The sequence below is a fragment of the Nerophis ophidion genome, linkage group LG16, assembly GCF_033978795.1.
Source record: "Nerophis ophidion isolate RoL-2023_Sa linkage group LG16, RoL_Noph_v1.0, whole genome shotgun sequence".
Classification (NCBI taxonomy): domain Eukaryota; kingdom Metazoa; phylum Chordata; class Actinopteri; order Syngnathiformes; family Syngnathidae; genus Nerophis; species Nerophis ophidion.
The window spans coordinates 26,132,650-26,155,376 of record NC_084626.1 but is presented as its reverse complement, the minus strand read 5'-3'; the positions used below and the strand labels follow the sequence as shown (position 1 = coordinate 26,155,376).

The 22,727-nt window shown below is 40.5% G+C and overlaps 1 protein-coding gene across 1 annotated transcript; it reads right to left on the bottom strand.

The window, feature by feature from the left end:
• Positions 1–1,179: 1,179 nt before the first annotated feature.
• LOC133535185 (eukaryotic translation initiation factor 4E type 3-like) lies at positions 1,180–22,453 on the bottom strand. The gene is made up of 7 exons (XM_061874764.1): positions 22,131–22,453; positions 12,191–12,263; positions 11,937–12,031; positions 10,409–10,469; positions 4,643–4,709; positions 4,401–4,556; positions 1,180–1,858 (listed from the first exon to the last, which is right to left on the bottom strand). The coding sequence occupies exons 1-7, from the start codon at positions 22,304–22,306 to the stop codon at positions 1,812–1,814; spliced, it is 675 nt and encodes a 224-aa protein (XP_061730748.1). The 5' UTR covers positions 22,307–22,453; the 3' UTR covers positions 1,180–1,811.
• Positions 22,454–22,727: the final 274 nt, after the last annotated feature.

Sequence of the window (22,727 nt, the reverse complement as noted above, 5' to 3'; positions counted from 1 at the left end):
TTCTTATTTAAACGGGGATAGCAGGTCCATTCTGTGTGTCATATTTGATCATTTCGCGATATTGCCATATTTTTGCTGAAAGGATTTAGTAGAAAACATCGACGATAAAGTTTCCAACTTTTGGTTGCTAATAAAAAAGCCTTGCCTGTACCGGAAGTAGCAGACGATGTGCGTCTGATGTCACCGGTGTGAGGGATCCTCACATCCTAACATTGTTTATAATGTGAGCCACCAGCAGTAAGAGCAAATCGTACCGAGAAAGCGACGATTTCCCCATTAATATGAGCGAGGATGAAAGATTCGTGGATGAGGAAAGTTAGAGTGAAGCACAAAAAAAAAAAAGAAAAGGCAACGGCTCCAGGCAACGACAGTGGGAGAATTTCAGATGTAATTAGACACATTTACTAGGATAAATCTGGAAAATCCCTTATCGGCTTATTGTGTTAATAGTATTTTATACCTGAAAGTCAGATGGCTGCGGTGAACGCCAGTGTCTCTGAAAGAAGCCGAGGAGCCAAGAGCACAGCTGCCTTTTTGAGCTGCAGGGTAAGGTCGCGTAATCCACTCAAGTCTCCGGTAAGAGTCGACTTAATATCACAATTTTCCCATCCAAAAACTTGCTGGCTGACGTAGAGAAACATGTTCGCTTGACCGCTCTGTGTTAAAGCTTCACAACAAACAAAGAAACACCGGCTGTGTTTCGTTGCTAAAGGCAGCTGCAATCCACCGCTTTCCACCAACAGCATTCTTCTTTGACGTCTCCATTATTAATTGAACAAACTGCAAAAGAATTAGCAACACAGATGTCCAAAACACTGTGTAATTGCGCGATGAAGAGAGACGACTTTTAGTCTTAATTGGTGCTGGGCTAATATGTCCCCTCAAACCAAAATGTCACAATCCGCAAAGTTTTCTACAGGAAACCCCGCGGGAAATGTAAAATTGCAATTTAGTAAACTAAACCGGCCGTATTGGCATGTGTTGCAATGTTAATATTTCATCATTGATATATAAACTATCAGACTGTGTGGTCGCTAGTAGTGGCTTTCAGTAGGCCTTTAAATCTGTTTGACCGGCATTGAGTTTGACACCCCTGCAGTATTCCTTTCAAGAAGCAGAGACAAGATGACATAATTATGTAAGAGTTCTATGGTCCTACATACATATATGCAGCCCAAAGTCAAACCAGAATTTATTGGTCGTCAGAAACAAGTACAGACAAGTACAAAGCAATGCCAGAAATTGTTATTGTCGGACATTCCCGGAGGTATCTTTCCCTACGTTTTATTCTCATTTTACTTCTGTTTATGGCTTGTAATTTCCAGACAGTGCAAATGGACTAATACTCATTAACCCCGTTCATCTGTCCTACAGCCAGTGACAACGGCAGAAATTCTACAAACTGTACTTTTACTTCAAAAGGATGAGTTGACAGAATCGAACTGGTAAACAGAGAGAGAGGGGGGGGGGGGGGGGGGTTAATAATACAGCAGTTACCTTCAAAAGACGAAACAACTGTGAAAGCCACGGTCCATGCAGGAACCTCGACTCAGCCGTAGGTTGGATCTAAAAGTAGACTGACCGTTAACGTTGCGAGGCTGAACGTTTCATTTGGACGTACATTCACTGAAGGGTCGAAATGAAACAAGGCATCTGTAATTCTAAAGTTATAAAAAAATATATACCGGTGACACTTCCTTGGTGAATGCGAAATAACATCCTTGATCGTCGTGCCTTTAAGGCAAGGCAGAGTTCTGATTTTTAAAAATATATATATATGGAAAAAAAAAGTTTTTGGAAAAGTGCATCGTTTAATGTCTTGAACGTCCTCCTTCAAAGGCGTGATGTTCCATGTGAGCTGAAAAAGGAAAAAAAAGGTTAAAAGGTAAATAAAGTGTTTTCTAAGACATTTTATTCTGGAGTTGTAAATTATGTTTTTATGTATATATATATTAGAGATGCGCGGATAGGCAGTTATATCATCCGCATCCGCATCACCAAAATCGTCTTCCACCCGCCGTCCGCCCGAACCAACCTTTTATCGGGATCGTACCCGCCCGCCAACTGCCTGCTGAATTACATCAGAGGTTGGCCACCTTTACCTCTCACAGAGCTATTTAATACTCTTTCACAGAGTAACGTAGTCAACTGGAACCCCTAACGTTCTCGCGACTAATCAATAGGCTTCATCCTGATTACAAGAATATGGGCGTGCTGTGAAGCCATTGCCTTAGACACCTTCAACAACATGTACAAACCGAATGTTGGTCCAGCAACATGTGTGCAGCTTCCGCAATCACACGTATGAGATTGAAATAGTCAGGATGTGTCATGAATACAAAGGATTATGGGTATTTGTTGTGTTGCTGTGAGGATGTTCTCCCAAAATGTGTTAGTCGTTCTTAATTGGTGTGGCTTCAAAGCGTGGCGCGTATTACTAAGAGTGTTAAAATTGTTTATATCACAACCATTAGTGTACTCTGTGTCACCCAGTATGCCTTGCAGTCGTGTGCGTGTTGCCGCGGAAGCCACACACAACATGATGCTTGATTGACAAGCAGATCGTGTGTGAAGTAGAAGGCAACAAAGCCTTCAACACTTTCAACAACATGTACAAACCGATTGTTGGTCCATCAACATGTGTCCAGCTTCCGCAATCACACGTATGAGATTGAAAGGCATACTGGGTGATACAGAGTACACTGATGGTTGTGATATAAACAACTTTAACACTTACTAATATGCGCCACGCTATGAAGCCACACAATACAAGATTGACAAACACATTTCGGGAGAACATCCTCATAGTAACACAACATACGCGCAACACAACTAATACCCATAATCCTTTGTATTCATGACCCTTCCTGACTATTTTATCAGTACATAACTCGACATGTGTTCATTAATAGTTTTGATGCCTTCAGTGACAATCTACAATGTAAATGGTCATGAAAATAAAGAAAATGCATACTTGGTACCTCAAATTGCTCGTAAACTGAGATGCCTGGTACCTCAAATTGCCCGTAAACTGGAGGTACCTGGTACCTCAAATTGCCCGTAAACTGGAGGTACCTGGTACCTCAAATTGCCCGTAAACTGGAGGTACCTGGTACCTCAAATTGCCCGTAAACTGGAGGTACCTGGTACCTCAAATTGCCCGTAAACTGAGGTATTTGGTACCTCAAATTGCCCTTAAACTGAGGTATTTGGTACCTCAAATTGCCCTTAAACTGAGGTGTCTAGTACCTCAAATTGCCCGTGAACTGAGGTACCTGGTACCTCAAATTGCCTGTAAACTCAGGTGCCTGGTACCTCAAATTGCCCGTAAACTGAGGTATTTGGTACCTCAAACTACCTGTAAACTGAGGTATTTGGTACCTCAAATTACCTGTAAACTGAGGTGCCTAGTACCTCAAATTGCCCGTAAACTGAGGTACCTGGTACCTCAAATTGCCTGTAAACTGAGGTATTTGATACCTCAAACTACCTGTAAACTGAGGTATTTGGTACCTCAAATTACCTGTAAACTGAGGTATTTGGTACCTCAAATTACCTGTAAACTGAGGTGCCTAGTACCTCAAATTGCCCGTAAACTGAGGTATTTGGTACCTCAAACTACCTGTAAACTGAGGTATTTGGTACCTCAAATTACCTGTAAACTGAGGTGCCTAGTACCTCAAATTGCCCGTAAACTGAGGTACCTGGTACCTCAAATTGCCCGTAAACTGAGGTATTTGATACCTCAAACTACCTGTAAACTGAGGTGCCTGGTACCTCAAATTGCCCGTAAACTGAGGTACCTAGTACGTCAAATTGTCCGTAAACTGACGTACCTGGTACCTCAAATTGCCCGTAAACTGAGGTACCTGGTACCTCAAATTGCCCGTAAACTGACCTACCTGGTACCTCAAATTGCCCGCAAACTGAGGTATTTGGTACCTCAAACTACCTGTAAACTGAGGTGCCTGGTACCTCAAATTGCCCGTAAACTGAGGTACCTGGTACCTGGATTCACCCATAAACTGAGTTACCTCCTACCTCAAATTACTCGTAAATTGAGGTAATTTGGACCTGATTTTTTCAAAATCATTGATCATTGATTTTTTATTTTGCATTTTGTTCCCTTACTGTGCCAAATATTTACTTTGGTAACTTTTTCAGCTAATTTTTTTTTTAAGTCCTTTTTTATGTCAAGATAGGGTTTGCCATATTAAAAGTTAAAGCGGTATAGAAAATGAGTCAGCGGCGTACGAAACATCAGAATGAATCAAATGCATCACAATCAGTCCAAAATACGTAGACAGAACAAAGACTATACGGTGTGATTTCAGGGTGCGCTGTAGTTTTTCCAAGTTGTAGTTGTAAGACATAGAAGGTAAAACAAAAGGTATACTCACATTTATAAAAAACTGCTTTAAAAGATATGTGCGGGAGAAGGTTGTGGATTTTCTCCAAGATAGTTGCTTCACTGGCAAGAGATGCATCTTTGTTCCAAACTTGCACAACGTCCTCCCGATCTCGTACGCTTACGCTGACACCGACAACTTCATCATCTGCACAGGGGGGGGGGCATAAAGTAAGTCACCATAGTCTAAATGTGACACTGGCGGTAGAACTTTAAAAAAGTAGAGCACGGTACCTGAGGCACAGTAACCTGCAAACTGCTCCCCGATGGTAGCAAGTAACAATTCTTTCCAAACTGCAGACTGAAAGAAGAGGCAAGCATTTATTTTTACTGTCATGCAGGTTCTACTTTTGGAACAAATAACCACAAATGGTCTATTGTGCCTCTTTTTTAAGTGCTCCCTCGGGCTGGGCGATATGGCCTTTTATTAATATCTTGATATTTTTAAGCCATGTCACAATACACGATATATATATATCGCTATATTTTTGCCTTAGTCTTGAATGAACACTTGATGCATATAATCACAGCAGTATGATAATTCTATGTGTCTACATTAAAACATTCTTGTTCAGACTGCATTAATATATGCTCATTTTAAACTTTCATGCAGAGAAGGAAATCACAACTAAGTCAACTGACCAAAAGTGTATTTATTAAACAGTTATTAAGCAGTGGCACGTCATTTCCAAAACAGAAAGTGCAAGATTGTCAGAGACATTTTAAAACAAGCTATGAGTGCACTTTTGTGCATGATGTCACTAAGATGACATATCAAAACAACACGAAATTATAAAGTGCACTTTTTGTACAGAACGCCACTACAGAAGTTTAAAACAAGTAAAGTGCACTTTTGTGCATGATGTCACACAAGATATTTCAATAACTGTCAAATAAAAATGAGCTGCATAATAGGAAATCAAATAGTGTTCGTCCTTCGCTATGTGGTAGGTTCCTCCGTACAATATCTCCTTCTGTTCTTGACTATTGTTTTCATAGGGTGTTGATGTCGAAAAGGTGGCTTGGGCATTTTGTGGGTGTGGCACCGGTCGAGATGTTGACATGCAGAGTTTCAAGCACTTTTCATCCTCTAGCGCATGAGGCAATATCAAATTAACATTAGAGCTGGCCCGCCGGTAACACCACATTCACCGCTAATACTCATACTTGCCAACCCTCCCGATTTTCCCGGGAGACTCCCGAAGTTTAGTGCCCTTCCCGAATATCTCCCTGGGCAACCATTCTCCCGATTTCCACCCGGACAACGATATTGGGAGCATGGCTTAAAGGCACTGTCCTCTACAACATGCCGTCACGTCCTCTTTTCCTCCATATAAACAGCGTGCCGGCCAAGTCACATAATATATGCGGCTTTCACACACACATACTTGGTCAACAGCCATACAGGTCACACTGAGGGTGGCCGTATAAACAACTTTAACATTGTTACAAATATGCGCCACAGTGTGAACCCACACCAAACAAGAATGACAAAACACATTTCGGGAGAACACCCACACCGTAACACAACATAAACACAAAAGAGCAAATACCCAGGACACCTTGCATCACTAACTCTTCCGGAATGCTACAATATACACCCCCCGCTACCACCAAACCCCGCCTACCTAATTTTTATTTTATTTTCGAACTTATTAGCCTGCGGAAAAAGTTAATGTTGATATTTACCTCAGAAGGCTGCAAATAGAAAGGAGGCATTCATTTTTTAAATTACGTTTTATTTAATATACCACTGATGTTTTTTGAAAGTTGATTTTGCACTATTACGTTATATAAGCTCTGCCTGTTCCATGGGAGGAAGCCGGAGTACCCGGAGGGAACCCACGCAGTCACGGGGAGAGCATGCAAGCTCCGCACAGAAAGATCCCGAGCCCGGAATTGAACCCAGGATTACTCAGGACCTTCGTATTGTGAGGAAGATGCACTAACCCCTGCCCTATTTAAGCCTTGCTTGTCCAATATTCATTGCAAAACTTGTTTGGGTCCCTATTAAAAGGTTAATTTGTTCAACATTGGCCCGCGGCTTTGTTCAGTTTTAAATTTTGGCCCACTCTGTATTTGAGTTTGACACCCCGGCTCTAGCGGGTGACTTTTCAATTGGTGCTACAAATTAGCAGTAATGCTACTTTTTCTACCAACGATTTTGCCGCATACTCGTAAAACATCTTCCCGCTTGAAGCCAAACCACTGCCAGACTACCGACCCAGCTGTTTTTCTTGGGAATTAATTCTTCCTTCATTTGTTACCAGATTTGCACTTTCTTTCTCTCGTATTACCACTTGCAGTGCACCATTAGCATCACAGCTACCTCTCTGCTCGGCGAGAGCGTATGACGTTGTATGCGCGATAGTATGTGACGTATGTAAGAATGTTTTATATCTCTGTGAGAAGTTGAGACAACAAAGACTGAGAAATGCATGTAAGTGTAATGCCCGCAGCTAAAAGCAACTGCATGAGAACGTATACTCGAATATCACGATATAGTCATTTTCTATATCGCACAGAGACAAAGCCGCGATATATCGAGTATGTTTGATATATCGCCCAGTCCTAGGGCTCCATGTATAATACATTTAAAGACAGGTTGACATGTCCTAACTAAAACAACTGTTAATTGTGACCTAAATACAACATTGTATTTTTTGGACCATTGGGCACACCGGATTATAAAGTGGACGACATCAGCACTTTATGCTCTAATATTGATTCTCAAAACAAAATATCGATACTTTAGACACTTTACTTATTTGAGATGGTTTATAAAATGAACAGGAGCACAGTGTGAAGTAACTAAATCATTGACATCTTGTCTGAATAAAACGTGGTTGGTGGGAACTACTTTTTGTTCTGCCCGCACCTTTAGTGGCTCCCTGGACCTCTTTCAGAGATGTGTGAAAATGGAAAAAGATCACAAAATAATATATATTTTGTTTTAATATATTTTCTGTAGGAGAACAAACATGACACAAACCTTCCTAATTGTAAGAAATCCCACTGTTTGTATTAAACATGCTTCACTGATGAGAGTATTTGGCAAAAAAAATGTTTTGTCCTACTCAATTCAGCGATCCTTGAACTCGCCGTAGTTTGTTTACATGTACAACTTTCTCCGACACTGCCACAAAAAGACAAAATGTCTTAATGTCACTCCTTTGTCTCATTTTTTCCACCAAACATTTTATGCTGTGCGTGCACAAAGGTGAGTGCTTATCAAGCATATTCGGTCAAGCTAATCGATGCGAACATGCTATTTAGGCTAGCTATATGTACATATTGCATTATTATGCCTCATTTGTAAGTATATTTGAATTCATTTAAAGTCCTTTACTTTTATTTTCTTTGTATATAATTTAGTTTTGCATGTTTCATGACACATTATCTGTATGTAATATTGGCTACATTTCAGATAGTTGTTAGTGTGCCATGTTGTACCAGACCACAGCAAACATTACCAGACATTGTAATAAATCTTCTAGAAGAAGACAGCCTGCTGTTTCCCATAACAATGTGACCTCGGACTATGTTAAGGTAACGTGTGGAGTTCCCCAGGGTTCGGTCCTTGGCCCTGTACTCTTCAGCATCTACATGCTGCCGCTGGGTGACATTATACGCAAATACGGTATTAGCTTTCACTGTTATGCTGATGACACCCAACTCTACATGCCCCTAAAGCTGACCTACACGCCGGACTGTAGTCAGTTGGAAGCGTGTCTTAATGAAATTAAACAATGGATGTCCGCTAACTTTTTGCAACTTAATGCCAAAAAAACGGAAATGCTGATTATCGGTCCTGCTAGACACCGACCTCTATTTAATAATACAACTCTAACATTTGACAACCAAATAATAAAACAAGGTGACTCTGTAAAAAATCTGGGTATTATCTTCGACCCAACTCTCTCCTTTGAGTCACACATTAAAAGCGTTACTAAAACGGCCTTCTTTCATCTCCGTAATATCCCTAAAATTCGCTCCATTTTGTCCACTAAAGACGCCGAGATCATTATCCATGCGTTTGTTACGTCTCGTCTCGATTACTGTAACGTATTATTTTCGGGTCTCCCAATGTCTAGCATTAAAAGATTACAGTTGGTACAAAATGCGGCTGCTAGACTTTTGACAAGAACAAGAAAGTTTGATCACATTACGCCTGTACTGGCTCACCTGCACTGGCTTCCTGTGCACTTAAGATGTGACTTTAAGGTTTTACTACTTACGTATAAAATACTACACGGTCTAGCTCCAGCCTATCTTGCCGATTGTATTGTACCATATGTCCCGGCAAGAAATCTGCGTTCAAAGGACTCCGGCTTATTAGTGATTCCCAAAGCCCAAAAAAAGTCTGCGGGCTATAGAGCGTTTTCCGTTCGGGCTCCAGTACTCTGGAATGCCCTCCCGGTAACAGTTCGAGATGCTACCTCAGTAGAAGCATTTAAGTCTCACCTTAAAACTCATCTGTATACTCTAGCCTTTAAATAGACCTCCTTTTTAGACCAGTTGATCTGCCGCTTCTTTTCTTTCTCCTATGTCCCCCCCTCCCTTGTGGAGGGTGTCCGGTCCGATGACCATGGATGAAGTACTGGCTGTCCAGAGTCGAGACCCAGGATGGACCGCTCGTCGGGACCCAGGATGGACCGCTCGCCTGTATCTGGTTGGGGACATCTCTACGCTGCTGATCCACTTGAGATGGTTTCCTGTGGACGGGACTCTCGCTGCTGTCTTGGATCCGCTTGAACTGAACTCTCGCGGCTGTGTTGGAGCCACTATGGATTGAACTTTCACAGTATCATGTTAGACCCGCTCGACATCCATTACTTTCGGTCCCCTAGAGGGGGGGGGGGGGGGTTGCCCACATCTGAGGTCCTCTCCAAGGTTTCTCATAGTCAGCATTGTCACTGGCGTCCCACTGGATGGGAATTCTCTCTGCCCACTGGGTGTGAGTTTTCCTTGCCCTTTTGTGGGTTCTTCCGAGGATGTTGTAGTCGTAATGATTTGTGCAGTCCTTTGAGACATTTGTGATTTGGGGCTATATAAATAAACATTGATTGATTGATTGAACTTGAACACACACATCTATACCTTTTGCCATTAAAAGACAGTCATTTCCAAGAGTTATCTCACCTTCTGAGTAGCCTCTGATTTACTGTCCATCCATTCATCCATTTCCTACCGCTTGTCCCTTTCAGGATCGGATGTTTTCTAATGTTGTAAAGATGTGTTTAATAAATATTACATTTCAACATTTCTGTCAAAGAAGATTTGCTCCAGCCTGCGACACAGTCACTTTGATAGTAGGCTATTATAGCTAATATAGACACATCATGTGTTGCCTTCATTTAAACACTTATATTAGGCTTTTAATTTATTGCGGCTCCAGACTAGTTTTTTTTTTTTTTTGGTCCAATATGTACTGTACTAATAAAAGTTTCAATCAATCAATCAAATCATTTTAGGATTCTTATACACAAAACATAATAAAACCCTTCTTTTGAAACACAGTACGTTTGACTACGGTAGTCGTGATGCTCCCTGTTCCATCAAGCGGTGCGGCTTTGTAGCTTACCAAAGTCGAACTTAAACATGTTGACAGATTTTTGAGCCACATGTGTAATGTTCTATATTCTCAATGAAATATCAAAATTTTGGTCTTACTTGCATACCTGTACTTGCTACCGTCATTTATTGAAAAGATGTCAACACATACCTATTTTGTGTGACTACTGGTCACACGTATCATTCTACCATGTACCAGATAAAATAGATTTGAGGTCGGTAAGCACAACCAAAATTATTTCTTAAACAAGGCGTACCGAGTTACAAGGCGCAATGTCGATTTTAGACAAAATGAAAAGGATTTTACGTGGGCCTTATGGTCCAAAAAAATAAGGTAATGGAACTGGCAGCAGGTCAACCAACTCTGTATTCACTATAAAGCCATCCCAACTTTTGAAGACTGTACTGTGAGAGTGTAACACCTACTGTGCTTTCTTTTGGTACTTTCATCTTCCACACGCCTCCCTTTGCATTGCTTTCCTCTTCCCTGTTAGAAAGCCAACAAAAAGACATGAATAAAAAAACAATGCAATTGAAAACCTGAAAAGGACTCGGAAAGTGCGGACCCCCGCCAGGTCCGATGTACATAATAGTAAAGATTGCTTATCCTCTAAAGGCTTAGTGGCTACATGTGTGGACAGCACCTTTTAGTTCTTATTTCCAAAATTGTGTTCACTGCTGAATTGGGGTCTTATGGCCGCTTATGTGGACACTTATACTGCCATCTAGTGGTTTCAGAAGAGTATAATATACAATGGAATGTGGAGAAAAAAAGTGTAAAAATAATATTTAACATGTCACTACACATAAAGTACACGTTTGTGTACTTATGGACTAAGTACATCATACCAAAATATGATTATTCTAATTAGGGTCCAACAAGCCCAAATGGCAAAGAGAAATAAAAATAGCATGTAAACAAACAGCTTGGACCTTAACAGGTTAAATTTTTTAAAATTATTAAAAAAACAGACAAGAATACAAATCAACCTTAAAAAAATATCTTGTTCCTTATCCCATTTCAGACATTTCTGAAGGTTTAATCAAATTATGCCCTTAAATTATTAAATTATGTTGCTAACAAACAAACAAACCCCAGCGAATCGAAGGATGCCTTAAATTGCTAAGTCAGTGCGCGTTTGTTATGTTTGTCTGTCGCTTCTCAACAGTTTGTAAGAGGGTTCACTCTTTGTATTGGTGTCAGCAACTAAATGAAATAAACAGAGTGAGCCCTCTTATCAGTCATCCACTGTCTTTGTCTCTGTGGCTGAAGGCGGGGCCGATAGCGTGAACAAACTGAGAAGTTGAGTCTTGTAACGTAAATGTATGGTAATGGATTTGAGTCAACACCAAAATGTAATCACTTGTTTTTTATCCCCTTTACAGACAATTCCTGAGAGTTTCGTTAAAATCCGCCCATCGCTTTTTAAGCTTTGTTGTCAAAAACTGACAAACGAATATTTCTGAATAAATTAGTCATCTTTGTTGTCTTTCTTGTTGGTTAGCACAAGCCTAAAAACTAGGGCTATGAATCAAGGATTCGATTTTATTCTTTGGGTTGCAAAAGGGTGGAAAATTTCCGGAAACGTTCCGGAATTTTTACCACGGGTAATTAAGCTTGGGAAGTTTGGAAATATTTGACCACTTTTTGATTATTCAAAGTTGGACACTGTCCCTGGAAATTAATGGGAATTAACTTGCAGCCTTACTAGACAAGATTGACATTTTTCAAAAATTATTTGATCATTATAGCTTACCCCCAAACTTAATATGTCACTAAATGTGACATTTTGTAAGAAACTTCAAAGTCGCACTCGACTCAGCAAATTCCGCAATAAAAGGCGTAATCTGAGTTAAAAAAAAAAAAAGTTTTAATATGTTTTAACCAATTGAAATGCATCTCTATCAATGCAATGTTATGTTTGGACCACAGCAAAAAGTACTACCAACTTACCAGAGTGGCCTGCGTTCTCCGCGCATTAGGTGGTAGCTACATCTCACAGGGAGTGCTGTGGCTGGAGGGATGTTATTGTATACACTCCAGAAGAGCTGAAAAAAAACAAAAGGCAACTCATTCTTACAACACTGTGCACAGATTAGTGAGTTACACTCTATATGTCAAAACAAAAGAAAGGTTCCAGGTTAAATCTGGTTGTCTCTACTTTAGTAGAAATACATTTTATGGCTTTTTAAACCACCAATTCTCACCTGAACAGTTTGCACAGTGTAGATCTTCTTCAAATTGGACTCACATTCTGCAGCAGTTGTGCCTGGCAATGACCTAAATAAAGTAAATGGAAAAAAATTAGGCTCTGCACTCTGTTCTTTGGGTCACGACTCAAGCCGATGTTATACATACAGAGTAAAATCACAAAAAAAAAGTCATCGTAAGGCACTTAAAACATGGAACATGTCTACGGTATGTTTTTGATAGGATAGGATAGGACTTTATAGTCATTGCACGAGTACAACAAAACTTCGTTTTCAGCACAAACCCTTTCAAGATAAGACAAACAACAAACAGTGTACAGGGTTACAGAACGGAAACGCTGATGGGTCGCAACAAGGCGCCCCATAAAAGATAGGAAAAAGGTAAAACGGTGGGGAAGAAGATGAGTAAAAAAATACAATCTAGACTGGGATCCTAAGGGGGCTTTGTCTGGAGTGGGAAAAAAAACTCCCTGGCATGCACACATAAAGATGTTACATATAATCAACTCGCAACAGAGGGGGAGAGTTGGGCCTCGGTTGGTACTGCTGCTATAAAGCACTGCCATCATTCTGAAGGAGAATCAATCAGTGGTGGTAACGGGGGAGGCGTGGGGGGGGGGTGTATGACCATTGTCTTGGATGTGTTGATGTAGTGTACATAGGCATGGGGCCGTTCTGCACGCAACCAAAAGTTCGACTCCAGGTGTCGTTGAGGAGGGAGAGAGGTCAAAAGCGTCCATCACTGAGGAGTCCTCGGGGGGGGGATGTTTTCAGAACAGCCTGCGCTTGTTGTTGTATCAACGCTGTTGTTGATGATACTGTAGTTTGAATGAATGTTTGAAATCAACTCACCCAATATCTGAGTTACATTTAAACCAGCGTGGGTGGCACTGAGAGCAGGTGGGTAAAGTGTCTTACCCAAGGACACAACGGCAGTGACTAGGATGGCGGAAGCGGGAATCGAACCTGCAACCCTCAAGTTGCTGGCACGGCCGCTCTACCAACCGAGCGATGCCGCCCCAATATACATAGATACATACATACATACATACATACATACATACATACCATACATAACATACATACATACATACATACATACATACATATATATATATAAATATATATATATAGTAACAGACACATTCATACGGTCATTTTAAGCATTGCCGAAACTTCTTTTCCCAGCACATTTATTTACTTGTCCATAACAGTCCCGGCAACAAATGTGTGTTCCTACTTCTGGAAAGAAATGCGTGCGTTGATTAATCATGGCAGATTTGGGAACAGACGACTATTTTTTGGCTGATACGGATTCACAACCTTATCTTTTTGAAGCTGAATATACGGAGGATGAACTGCTGCTTATTGAAGCCTCCATGAACACAGGGTGATCCGTTACAGCATTAAAGGAGTCATATTATGTGTCTCGTGAAAAAACGTCCAAACTGGAACTCTCTAATAACTAAAGTTTCCTGGGTGAATAATGTAAACTCACTACACCGGGGTGTTTTAAAGCTTTCATGGTGAGTTTACTGACAGATATAAGTAAGAACTTTACACTACTTTATATTAGAAATGGCAACAGTGGAGGATGAAAGTCCCATGACAAGAAGATAGAGAAAAAGAAGAAGCTTATCAACTACGGTGTCGACACGGACTACAAAGGCATGCAATTTTTCAGGATTCATGCAGATCCCAAATACAGATCAGCAGGTACCAGAAGGTAAGAAAAGTTGCTTTTGCATAATATTGTGAAACAAAACGCCAGATAATACGTCTTACCTTATACACACACCATAAAAATACTAGTATGTTTAATGCGCTGACAATCCATCAAGCGGTGCGGCTTCACAGCTTACCAAAGTCGTACTAAAACATTTTGATTGATTTTTGAACGCCGTGCATAATGGTCTATATTATCAATGGAACATATACAATGTTAGTGTTGTTTACGATCATTATTTAAGTTAAAAATAAAGTTAGGTGCGGTGAAATTATCCTCTGCATTTGATCTATCCCCACAGGGGAGCAGTGAGCAGCAGCGGTGGACGTGACCGGGAATCATTTGGTGATTTAACCCCAAATACCAAACTTTGATGCTAAGTGCCAATCAGGGAGGTAATGGGTCCCATTTTTATCATCTTTGGTAGGACTCGGCCGGGGTTTGAACTCACGACCTACCTATCTCAGGACGGACACTCTACCCCCAAGGCCACTGAGAAGGTAACTATTGCCATTATATTGCAGTCTACACGTATCTCTTATGTTTGACTGCCATCTACTGGTCATACTTATCATAACACCATGTACCAAATAAAATTGCTTCAAGGTCGGTAAGCAAAACCAGAATTATTCCGTACATTAGGCGCACTGGGTTATAAGGCGTACTGTTGAGTTGTGAGAGGGAAAAAAGATTTTAAGTGCGCCTTATAGTCAGGAAAATACAGTACTTTTCATTGAGGACCACATCACAGTAAAAGGGAAGCTTGTAACAGTGAATATGTAGAAATATAACCGTACCACATCATGGCTTTAACACAACTGCCAATGTGTTTGATTACTATATTTTTTTTTTACGTGTAAATTGATAAGATAACTTGCTTTGAAATCCTAAATCAAGTTGACCAGCAAATATTTAGGGATTGTTGACAACATAACAAATCTTGAACTATCTTGTTACATGATCAGATAACCTTCAGGTTTAGGCCATGTCCACACAAACACAGAGAGTTCGAAAAACACATACCTCGTGTAGTTTCAAAACGGTCTCTGTGTACACAAACGCATTCACCAGCTGTCATGCACAGTTTGTCCAATCAGAAGCCTAGAAAATTAGCCACAGCCCACACCGACTTATAGGCAAAACACCTCTGTTATTATGTTTATTTTTATGTATACAATGACATGTACGTTATCTTTAAAACCAGCCACTTACACAGACCCCTGCGATGATTATCCATCTTTAATCCCTACACTTGTTAAAGGGGAACATTATCACAATTTCAAAAGGGTTAAAAACAATAAAAATCAGTTCCCAGTGGCTTGTTGTATTTTTTGAAGTATTTTTCAAAATTTTACCGGTCTCGGAATATCCCTAAATAAAGCTTTAAAGTGCCTTATTTTAGACTCTCTGCGAAGACACTGGCCATTTCCCTGTGACGTCACACAGTGCTGCCAATGTAAACAAACAATGGGAATACCACAGAAAGATATAGTGACATTAGCTCGGATTCAAACTCGGATTTCAGCGACTTAAGCGATTCAACAGATTACGCATGTATTGAAACAGATGGTTGGAGTATGAAAATATTGAAGAAGAAACTGAAGCTATTGAGCGAATAGCCATTGACGCTATTCATAGCCATGGCATGGCCGAATAGCTGCGTTAGCATCGCCGGTAAAATGTGCGGACCAAACGATCAGGACTTTCGCATCTTTTGACACTGGAGCAACTTAAATCTGTCGATTGGTAAGTGTTTTTTTCGCATTAAAAGTTGGTGGAAGGAAACGTAATATAGTTGCAAATGCATCTACAGGTTATCCATACATCTCTGTGCCATGTCTGCTTTAGCACCGCCGGTAAATAGCAGGTTAGCATCGATTAGCGTAGCATGTTAGCATCGATTAGATGGCAGTCAACATCAACAAAACTCACCTTTGTGATTTCGTTGACTATCTTTGCAAATGCATCTGCAGGTTATCCATACATCTCTGTGCCATGTCTGTCTTAGCATCGCCGGTCAAATGTGGAGACACTCCGGTACATTCAATGGGGGTCGGGCGGCAGACACTTTCGCATCTTTGGGCCAGTGGTGCAACTTGAATCCCTCCCTGTTAGTGTTTTTACACCCTCCGACAACACACCGTCGAGGCATGATGTCTCCAAGGTTCCAAAAAATAGTCAAAAAAACGGAAAATAACAGAGCTGAGACCCGGTGTTTGTAATGTGTTGAAAATGAAAATGGCGGGTGTGTTACCTCGGCGACGTCACATTCTGACGTCATCGCCTCCAGCCGGATAAACAGAAAGGCGTTTAATTCGCCAAAATTCACCCATTTAGAGTTCGGAAATCGGTTAAAAAAATAGATGGTCTTTTTTCTGCACCATCAAGGTATATATTGACGCTTACATAGGTCTGGTGATAATGTTCCCATTTAAGTTATAACGCGTTTGATTGGCAACATGGTGATATGTTACGTGTGCAGTGAAGTGTACATCATTTCTAAAATTTGAGCACACTAACAAGGAGACAAGGAAGCCTCTTGAGTGTCTAAGTGCCTAAAGTGCAAAGACGTGCTCTTGTGGAATTATAACGCAATTATTAATCAGTACAGTGATATATTACATGTGCAAATGAAGTGTACATTGTCTTTAACATCAGTACACACCAGTGTTGTCCCGATACCAATATTTTGGTACCCGTACCAAAGTGTATTTCGATACTTTTTGGTACTTTTCTAAATAAAAGGGGACCACAAAAATATGCAATTTTGGCTTTATTTTAACAAAAAAAAACCTACAGTACATTAAACATATGTTTCTTACTGCAAATGTGTCCTTAAATAAAATAGTGAACATACAAGACAACTTGTCTTTTAGTAGTAAGTAAGCAAACAAAGGCTCCTAATTTAGCTGCTGACATATGCAGTAACATATTGTGTCATTTATATTCTACTATTTTGTCAAAATTATAAAGGACAAGTGGTAAAAAATTAATTATCAATCTACTTGTTCATTTACTGTTAATATCTGCTTAATTTCTCTTTTCACTTGTCCTATCTGAACTTCTGTTAAAATGTAATAATCACTTATTCTTCTGTTGTTTGGATGTTTTACATTAGTTTTGGATGATACCACAAATTTGGGTATCAATCTGATACCAAGTTGTTACAGGATCATACATTGGTCATATTCAAAGTCCTCATGTGTCCAGGGACATATTTCTTGAGTTGGACACCTGTTTGTTACACTGTCAAACTGTAGCCGTTTCTCGTTGTTTTTGTTTTGTTTTATAGTTTTTATGACTACTACCTTGCGGAACGAATGAGCACGTTCAGTGGAATGCTCAGACTCCCGAAATGTAACACGGAACGACACAGGAGTTCCTTCATACCGATAGCCATCAGACTGTATAATCCATATGTTCCTTCTTGACTGCACTTAAATGTAGAATATATTTATATTAGGGCTGGGCGATATATCGATATATCACGGGTTTGTCTCTGTGCGATAAAGAAAATGACTATATCGTAATATTTGAGTATACGTTCTCACGCAGTTGCTTTTAGCTGCGGGCGTACACTTCAGGCTCTTCTCAATATTTCCTGTCTTTCCTTCTCCCAGACAAGCAGACGCACATTCTTACATACGTCACATACTGTCACGTCATACGTCACATACGTGTCCGCCCTCGCAGGACAGAGAGGTAGCATACTGGGCTACGTTAGCTGCTAACGTAGCCGTACGAGAGAAAGAAGGTGCGGATCTGGTAACAAATGAAGGAAGACTTAATTCCCAATAAAAACAGCAGGGAGTCCTTCGTCTGGCGGTGGTTCGACTTCAAGTGGGAATATGTCGAACCGTAATTTGTCAAGTGTTGCTATAAAAAGTAGCATTACTGCTAATATGTAGCATCATTTGAAAAGTCACTCGCTAGAGAATGAAGAGAATTTCATAACCTTAGTAACATACCACATAGTGAAGGACGAATACTATTTGATTTCTTATTTATGCAGGTCATTTTTATTTGACACTTAAAATGTCTCTGACTATCTTGCACTTTGTTTTGGAAATGACTTGAATGTTTGTGCCATTCCTTAATAACTTTAATAAATACACTTTTGGTCAATTGACTTAGTTGTGCTTTCCCTCTATGCATGAAAGTTTAAAAGTAGCATATATGAATGCAGTATGAAGAAAAATGTTTTAAAGTAGACACACAGAATCATCATACTGCTGTGGTTATATGTGTCAAGTGTTCATTCAAGGCCAAGGCAAAATATCGTAATATATATCGTATATCGCGATATGGCCTAAAAATATTGCAATATTAAAAAAAGGCAATATCACCCAGCCCTGATTTATATTAATGATCTACTATATATTTAATATATGTTATATATTATTATTATTGTCTATTGTGAGCGAAATGTGGTGCTGAATTTCCCCCAGGAATCAATAAAGTACTTTCAATTCTATTCTACATTACATAATCTGAGACATTGAGTAAACCCATAACAAGGTCACTTCAGAAAGAAAAGGCATTCAAGTGGAAAGTCCGTAATGACATGGACTTGCTGCAGGACAATTTTAACTTCCTGTACAGGACATTTTTTACTTTTTAAAATTTGAAAATGATTCCATAAACACAATGGGGGATTAAAAATAGCTTTTGGTTAACCACATTCCCTCCAAGGCAAAGCATTCAATCAAGTTGGCATCACAAGTAACGTTCACGTGACTCCGTAAAAGTGGGAAAGTATCATTTTCATTATGTCAGCGACATTAAAGGCCTACTGAAACCCACTACTAGCGACCACGCAGTCAAATAGTTTATATATCAATGATGAAATATTAACATTGCAACACATGCCAATACGGCCGGTTTTGTTTACTAAATTACAATTTTAAATTTCCCGCTGAGTTTCTTGTTGAAAACGTCGCGGAATGATGACGGGTATGATGGCGCGTGTTTGTGACGTCTCGGGTTGGAGGGGACATATTAGCCCAGCACCACACACGGCTAAAAGTCGTCTCTTTTCATTGCATAATTACACAGTAATTTGGACATCAGTGTTGCTGAATCTTTTGCAATTTGTTCAATTAATAATGGAGACTATAAAGAATAATGCTGTTGGTAGAAAGCGGTGGATTGCAGCTGCCTTTAGCACTGAAACCCAGCCGGTGTTTCGTTTTTGTGAAGCTTTAACACAGAGTGGTCAAGCGAACATGTTTCTCTACGTCAACCAGCAAGTTTTTGGATGGGAACATTGTGATATTAAGTCGGCTCTTACCGGAGACTTCAGTGGATTATACCACCTCCTCCTGCAGCTGTCAAAAAGGCAGCTGTGATCTTGGCTCCTCCATTGGCTTCTCTCAGAGACACTGGCATTCACCGCAGCCCTCCGACTTTCAGGTATGACTTTATAATCTCACTAGAACACTATTATAACACAATAAGCAGATAAGGGATTTTCCAGAATTATCCTAGTAAATGTGTCTAATAACATCTGAATCGCTCCCCCTGCCCCCGCCTGCAGCCGTCGCCTTTTCTTTTTTATTTTTTTTGTGCTTCACTCTAACTTTCCTCATCCCCGAATCTTTCATCCTCGCTCAAATTAATGGGGAAATCATCGCTTTCTCGGTCCGAATAGCTCTTCCTGCTGGAGGCTATGATTATAAATAATATGAGGATGTGAGGAGCCCTACAACCCGTGACGTCACGCGCACATCGTCTGCTACTTCCGGTAAAGGCAAGGCTTTTTTATTAGCGACCAAAAGTTGCGAACTTTATCGTCGATGTTGTCTACTAAATCCTTTCAGCAAAAATATGGCAATATCGCGAAATGATCAAGTATGACACATACAATGGACCTGCTATAAACGTTTGAATAAAAAAATCTAATTTCAGTGGGCCTTTAACTTCCTGTACAGGACATTTTTTACTTTTTTAAATTTGAAGATTATTCCATAAACACAATGGGGGATTAAAAATAGCTTTTTTGGTCAACAACATTCCCTCCTAGGCAGGGGTCTCAGACACGCGGCCCGCGGGGCAATTGCGGCCCGCGTGACATAATTTTGCAGCCCACACCTCAATATGAAAGTTTAATGTTAGTACGGCCCACGAGTTTTGTATGAATGGCGCTTGAAAGCATTGTATAATTGGATCCAAAATGGCTCTTTCAACGTTCTGGGTTGCCTCCCCCTGCGTTAGTGGAAAAGCGGCAAATGAGTGAAAGCGACAGACGTTGCCATGGACACGAGGGTTTTCTTACGTGCTTGGCTGCAGTCACACTGCGACACCTGTCCGTCAGTAATAACAGACCTCGATAACCTGGACCAATTTAAACCATTATTTGTTTTTTTTTATCGTTTAATTTGCATTGCCGTATACGATGAACACTACATATATTTCTATATGACGCCGGATAACACAGCCGCCACTTTTTTGCGCTCGCTATCCCGGTACTTTCCAGGCTATTATCCGCCAACCGCCGCGTTGCTGTCGGGAGGAAAAGCGGAACGACACACATTATGGAAATAACATTATTCTCCCTGCGTCGGCTGAATACAAATATATTCCACAACCCCAAACATGTCTTTTTCAAAGCCTGCAGTGAAGAAGAGAAAGGTTGGTGATCTGCAAAGACAATTCCAAGAAAAGTGGGGGATGCAATATTTCTTTGTTGAGACAGGGGCACCCCGACGTGTCTTATTTGCACAGAAAAAGTTGTGGTGCACAAGGAATACAATTTGAAACGTCATTGAACAACTAAACATGCTGAGGAGTATGCAATCTTGTCTTGCGGCCCAGCCTCACCCAGACTCTGCATCCCGTGTTTGATTGATTGATTGATACTTTTATTAGTAGATTGCACAGTTCAGTACATATTCCGTACAATTGACCACTAAATGGTAACACCCGAATAAGTTTTTCAACTTGTTTAAGTCGGGGTCCACGTTAATCAATTCATGGTACAAATATATACTATCAACATAATACAGCCATCACACAGGTTAATCATCATAGTATATACATTGAATTATTTACATTATTTACAATCCGGGGGGTGGGATGAGGAGCTTTGGTAGATATCAGTACTTCAGTCATCAACAATTGCATCAACAGAGAAATGTGGACATTGAAACAGTGTAGGTCTTATTTAGTAGGATATGTACAGCCAGCAGAGAACATAGTGAGTTCAGATAGCATAAGAACAAGTATATACATTAGAAGTACATTTGAGTTGTTTATAATCCGGGGAGATGGGATGTGAATGGAGGAGGGTATTAGTAAAGTGTTGAAGTTGCCTGGAGGTGTTGTTTTAGAGCGGTTTTGAAGGAATATAGAGATGCTCTTACTTTTATACCTGTTGGGAGTGCATTCCACATTGATGTGGCATAGAAAGAGAATGACTTAAGACCTCTGTTAGATCGGAATCTGGGTTTAACGTGGTTTGTGGAGCTCCCCCTGGTGTTGTGGTTATGGCGGTCATTTACGTTAAGGAAGTAGTTTGACATGTACTTCGGTATCAAGGAGGTGTAGCGGATTTTATAGACCAGGCTCAGTGCAAGTTTTTTTACTCTGTCCTCCACCCTGAGCCAGCCCACTTTGGAGAAGTGAGTTGGATTGAGGTGTGATCTGGGGTGGAGGTCTAAAAGTAACCGGATTAGCTTATTCTGGGATGTTTGGAGTCTAGATTTGAGGGTTTTGGAGGCGCTGGGGTACCAGGAGGTGCAAGTGTAATCGAAGAAGGGTTGAATGAGAGTTCCCGCTAGAATCCTCAAGGTGCTTTTGTTGACCAGAGAGGAGATTCTGTAGAGGAATCTCGTTCTTTGGTTGAGTTTGAGACCCCTGCTCCAAGGTAAAGCATTCAATCAAGTTGGCATCACACGTAACGTTCACGTGACTCCGTAAAAGTGGGAAAGTATCATTTTCATTATGTCATGGTGAAAAGGTCATACTAGCCAAACAGTTTAAGCTTTCTTTCGTTTTAAGACTTCAGTTTAACACACATAGGACTAAAAAAAAACCAACATAGCCCAAAAATTGAAGTACTGTTAGTGTATTGTTTAAAAAAAAAGACACGGAAAAGTCAAATAACATAACCGCTATTTGCTCCTGGAGGCCCTGAATAATTCTCGCCTCCGTCAGCCTTGCTCTTATTGGGAAGCAAAAAAAACGCGTTAAAAGACGATGAATTTTAACTACCTGTCCAGCCAAAATGTCCAAGGTGAGTGCAGCGGCAGCGTCGACTTATCGTCTCCTCGGTGTTTCTTTGTGATATTCTCCAGCTCTTCCTCGTCGATATCGATGCTGTTTTCAGACAAAACTGCCTGGCCACCTTCGTCCATTTGCAGCTCCGTCTTACCCACCGAGGCCGCCATTGGAGAAAAACTGTCTCGGTTTGATTCAATTTAATTTAATTAAAAATTAAAAAAAAGAGAGAAGGAAAAAAAAAAACACCCGGTTGGGAGGTTTTCTTGAGAGAGAGACACTCTTTCCGCACACCGACGATGACGTAACCGCGTCACCGGGCAGACGTCGCTGCTGGCAGGCTACAGAGAGTAAAAAGGAAGACGATGCACCACTCGGATAGGGTTTTTTTGCACCCAACACTGTTTGGTCGAACGATTGTTATTGTGTTTCCTCCGGAGTGATGCGTCTTAACAAGTCATGATCTTTGACGACTGCTTGGTCACCATTTTTTGGGGTACTTTTTTAAAAATTTTACAATCTTTAAGAAGTCTAATGCGCTGGAATCTTCACAATAGCTACAATAAGTCAAAGTTTACGAGGAGTCAGTTT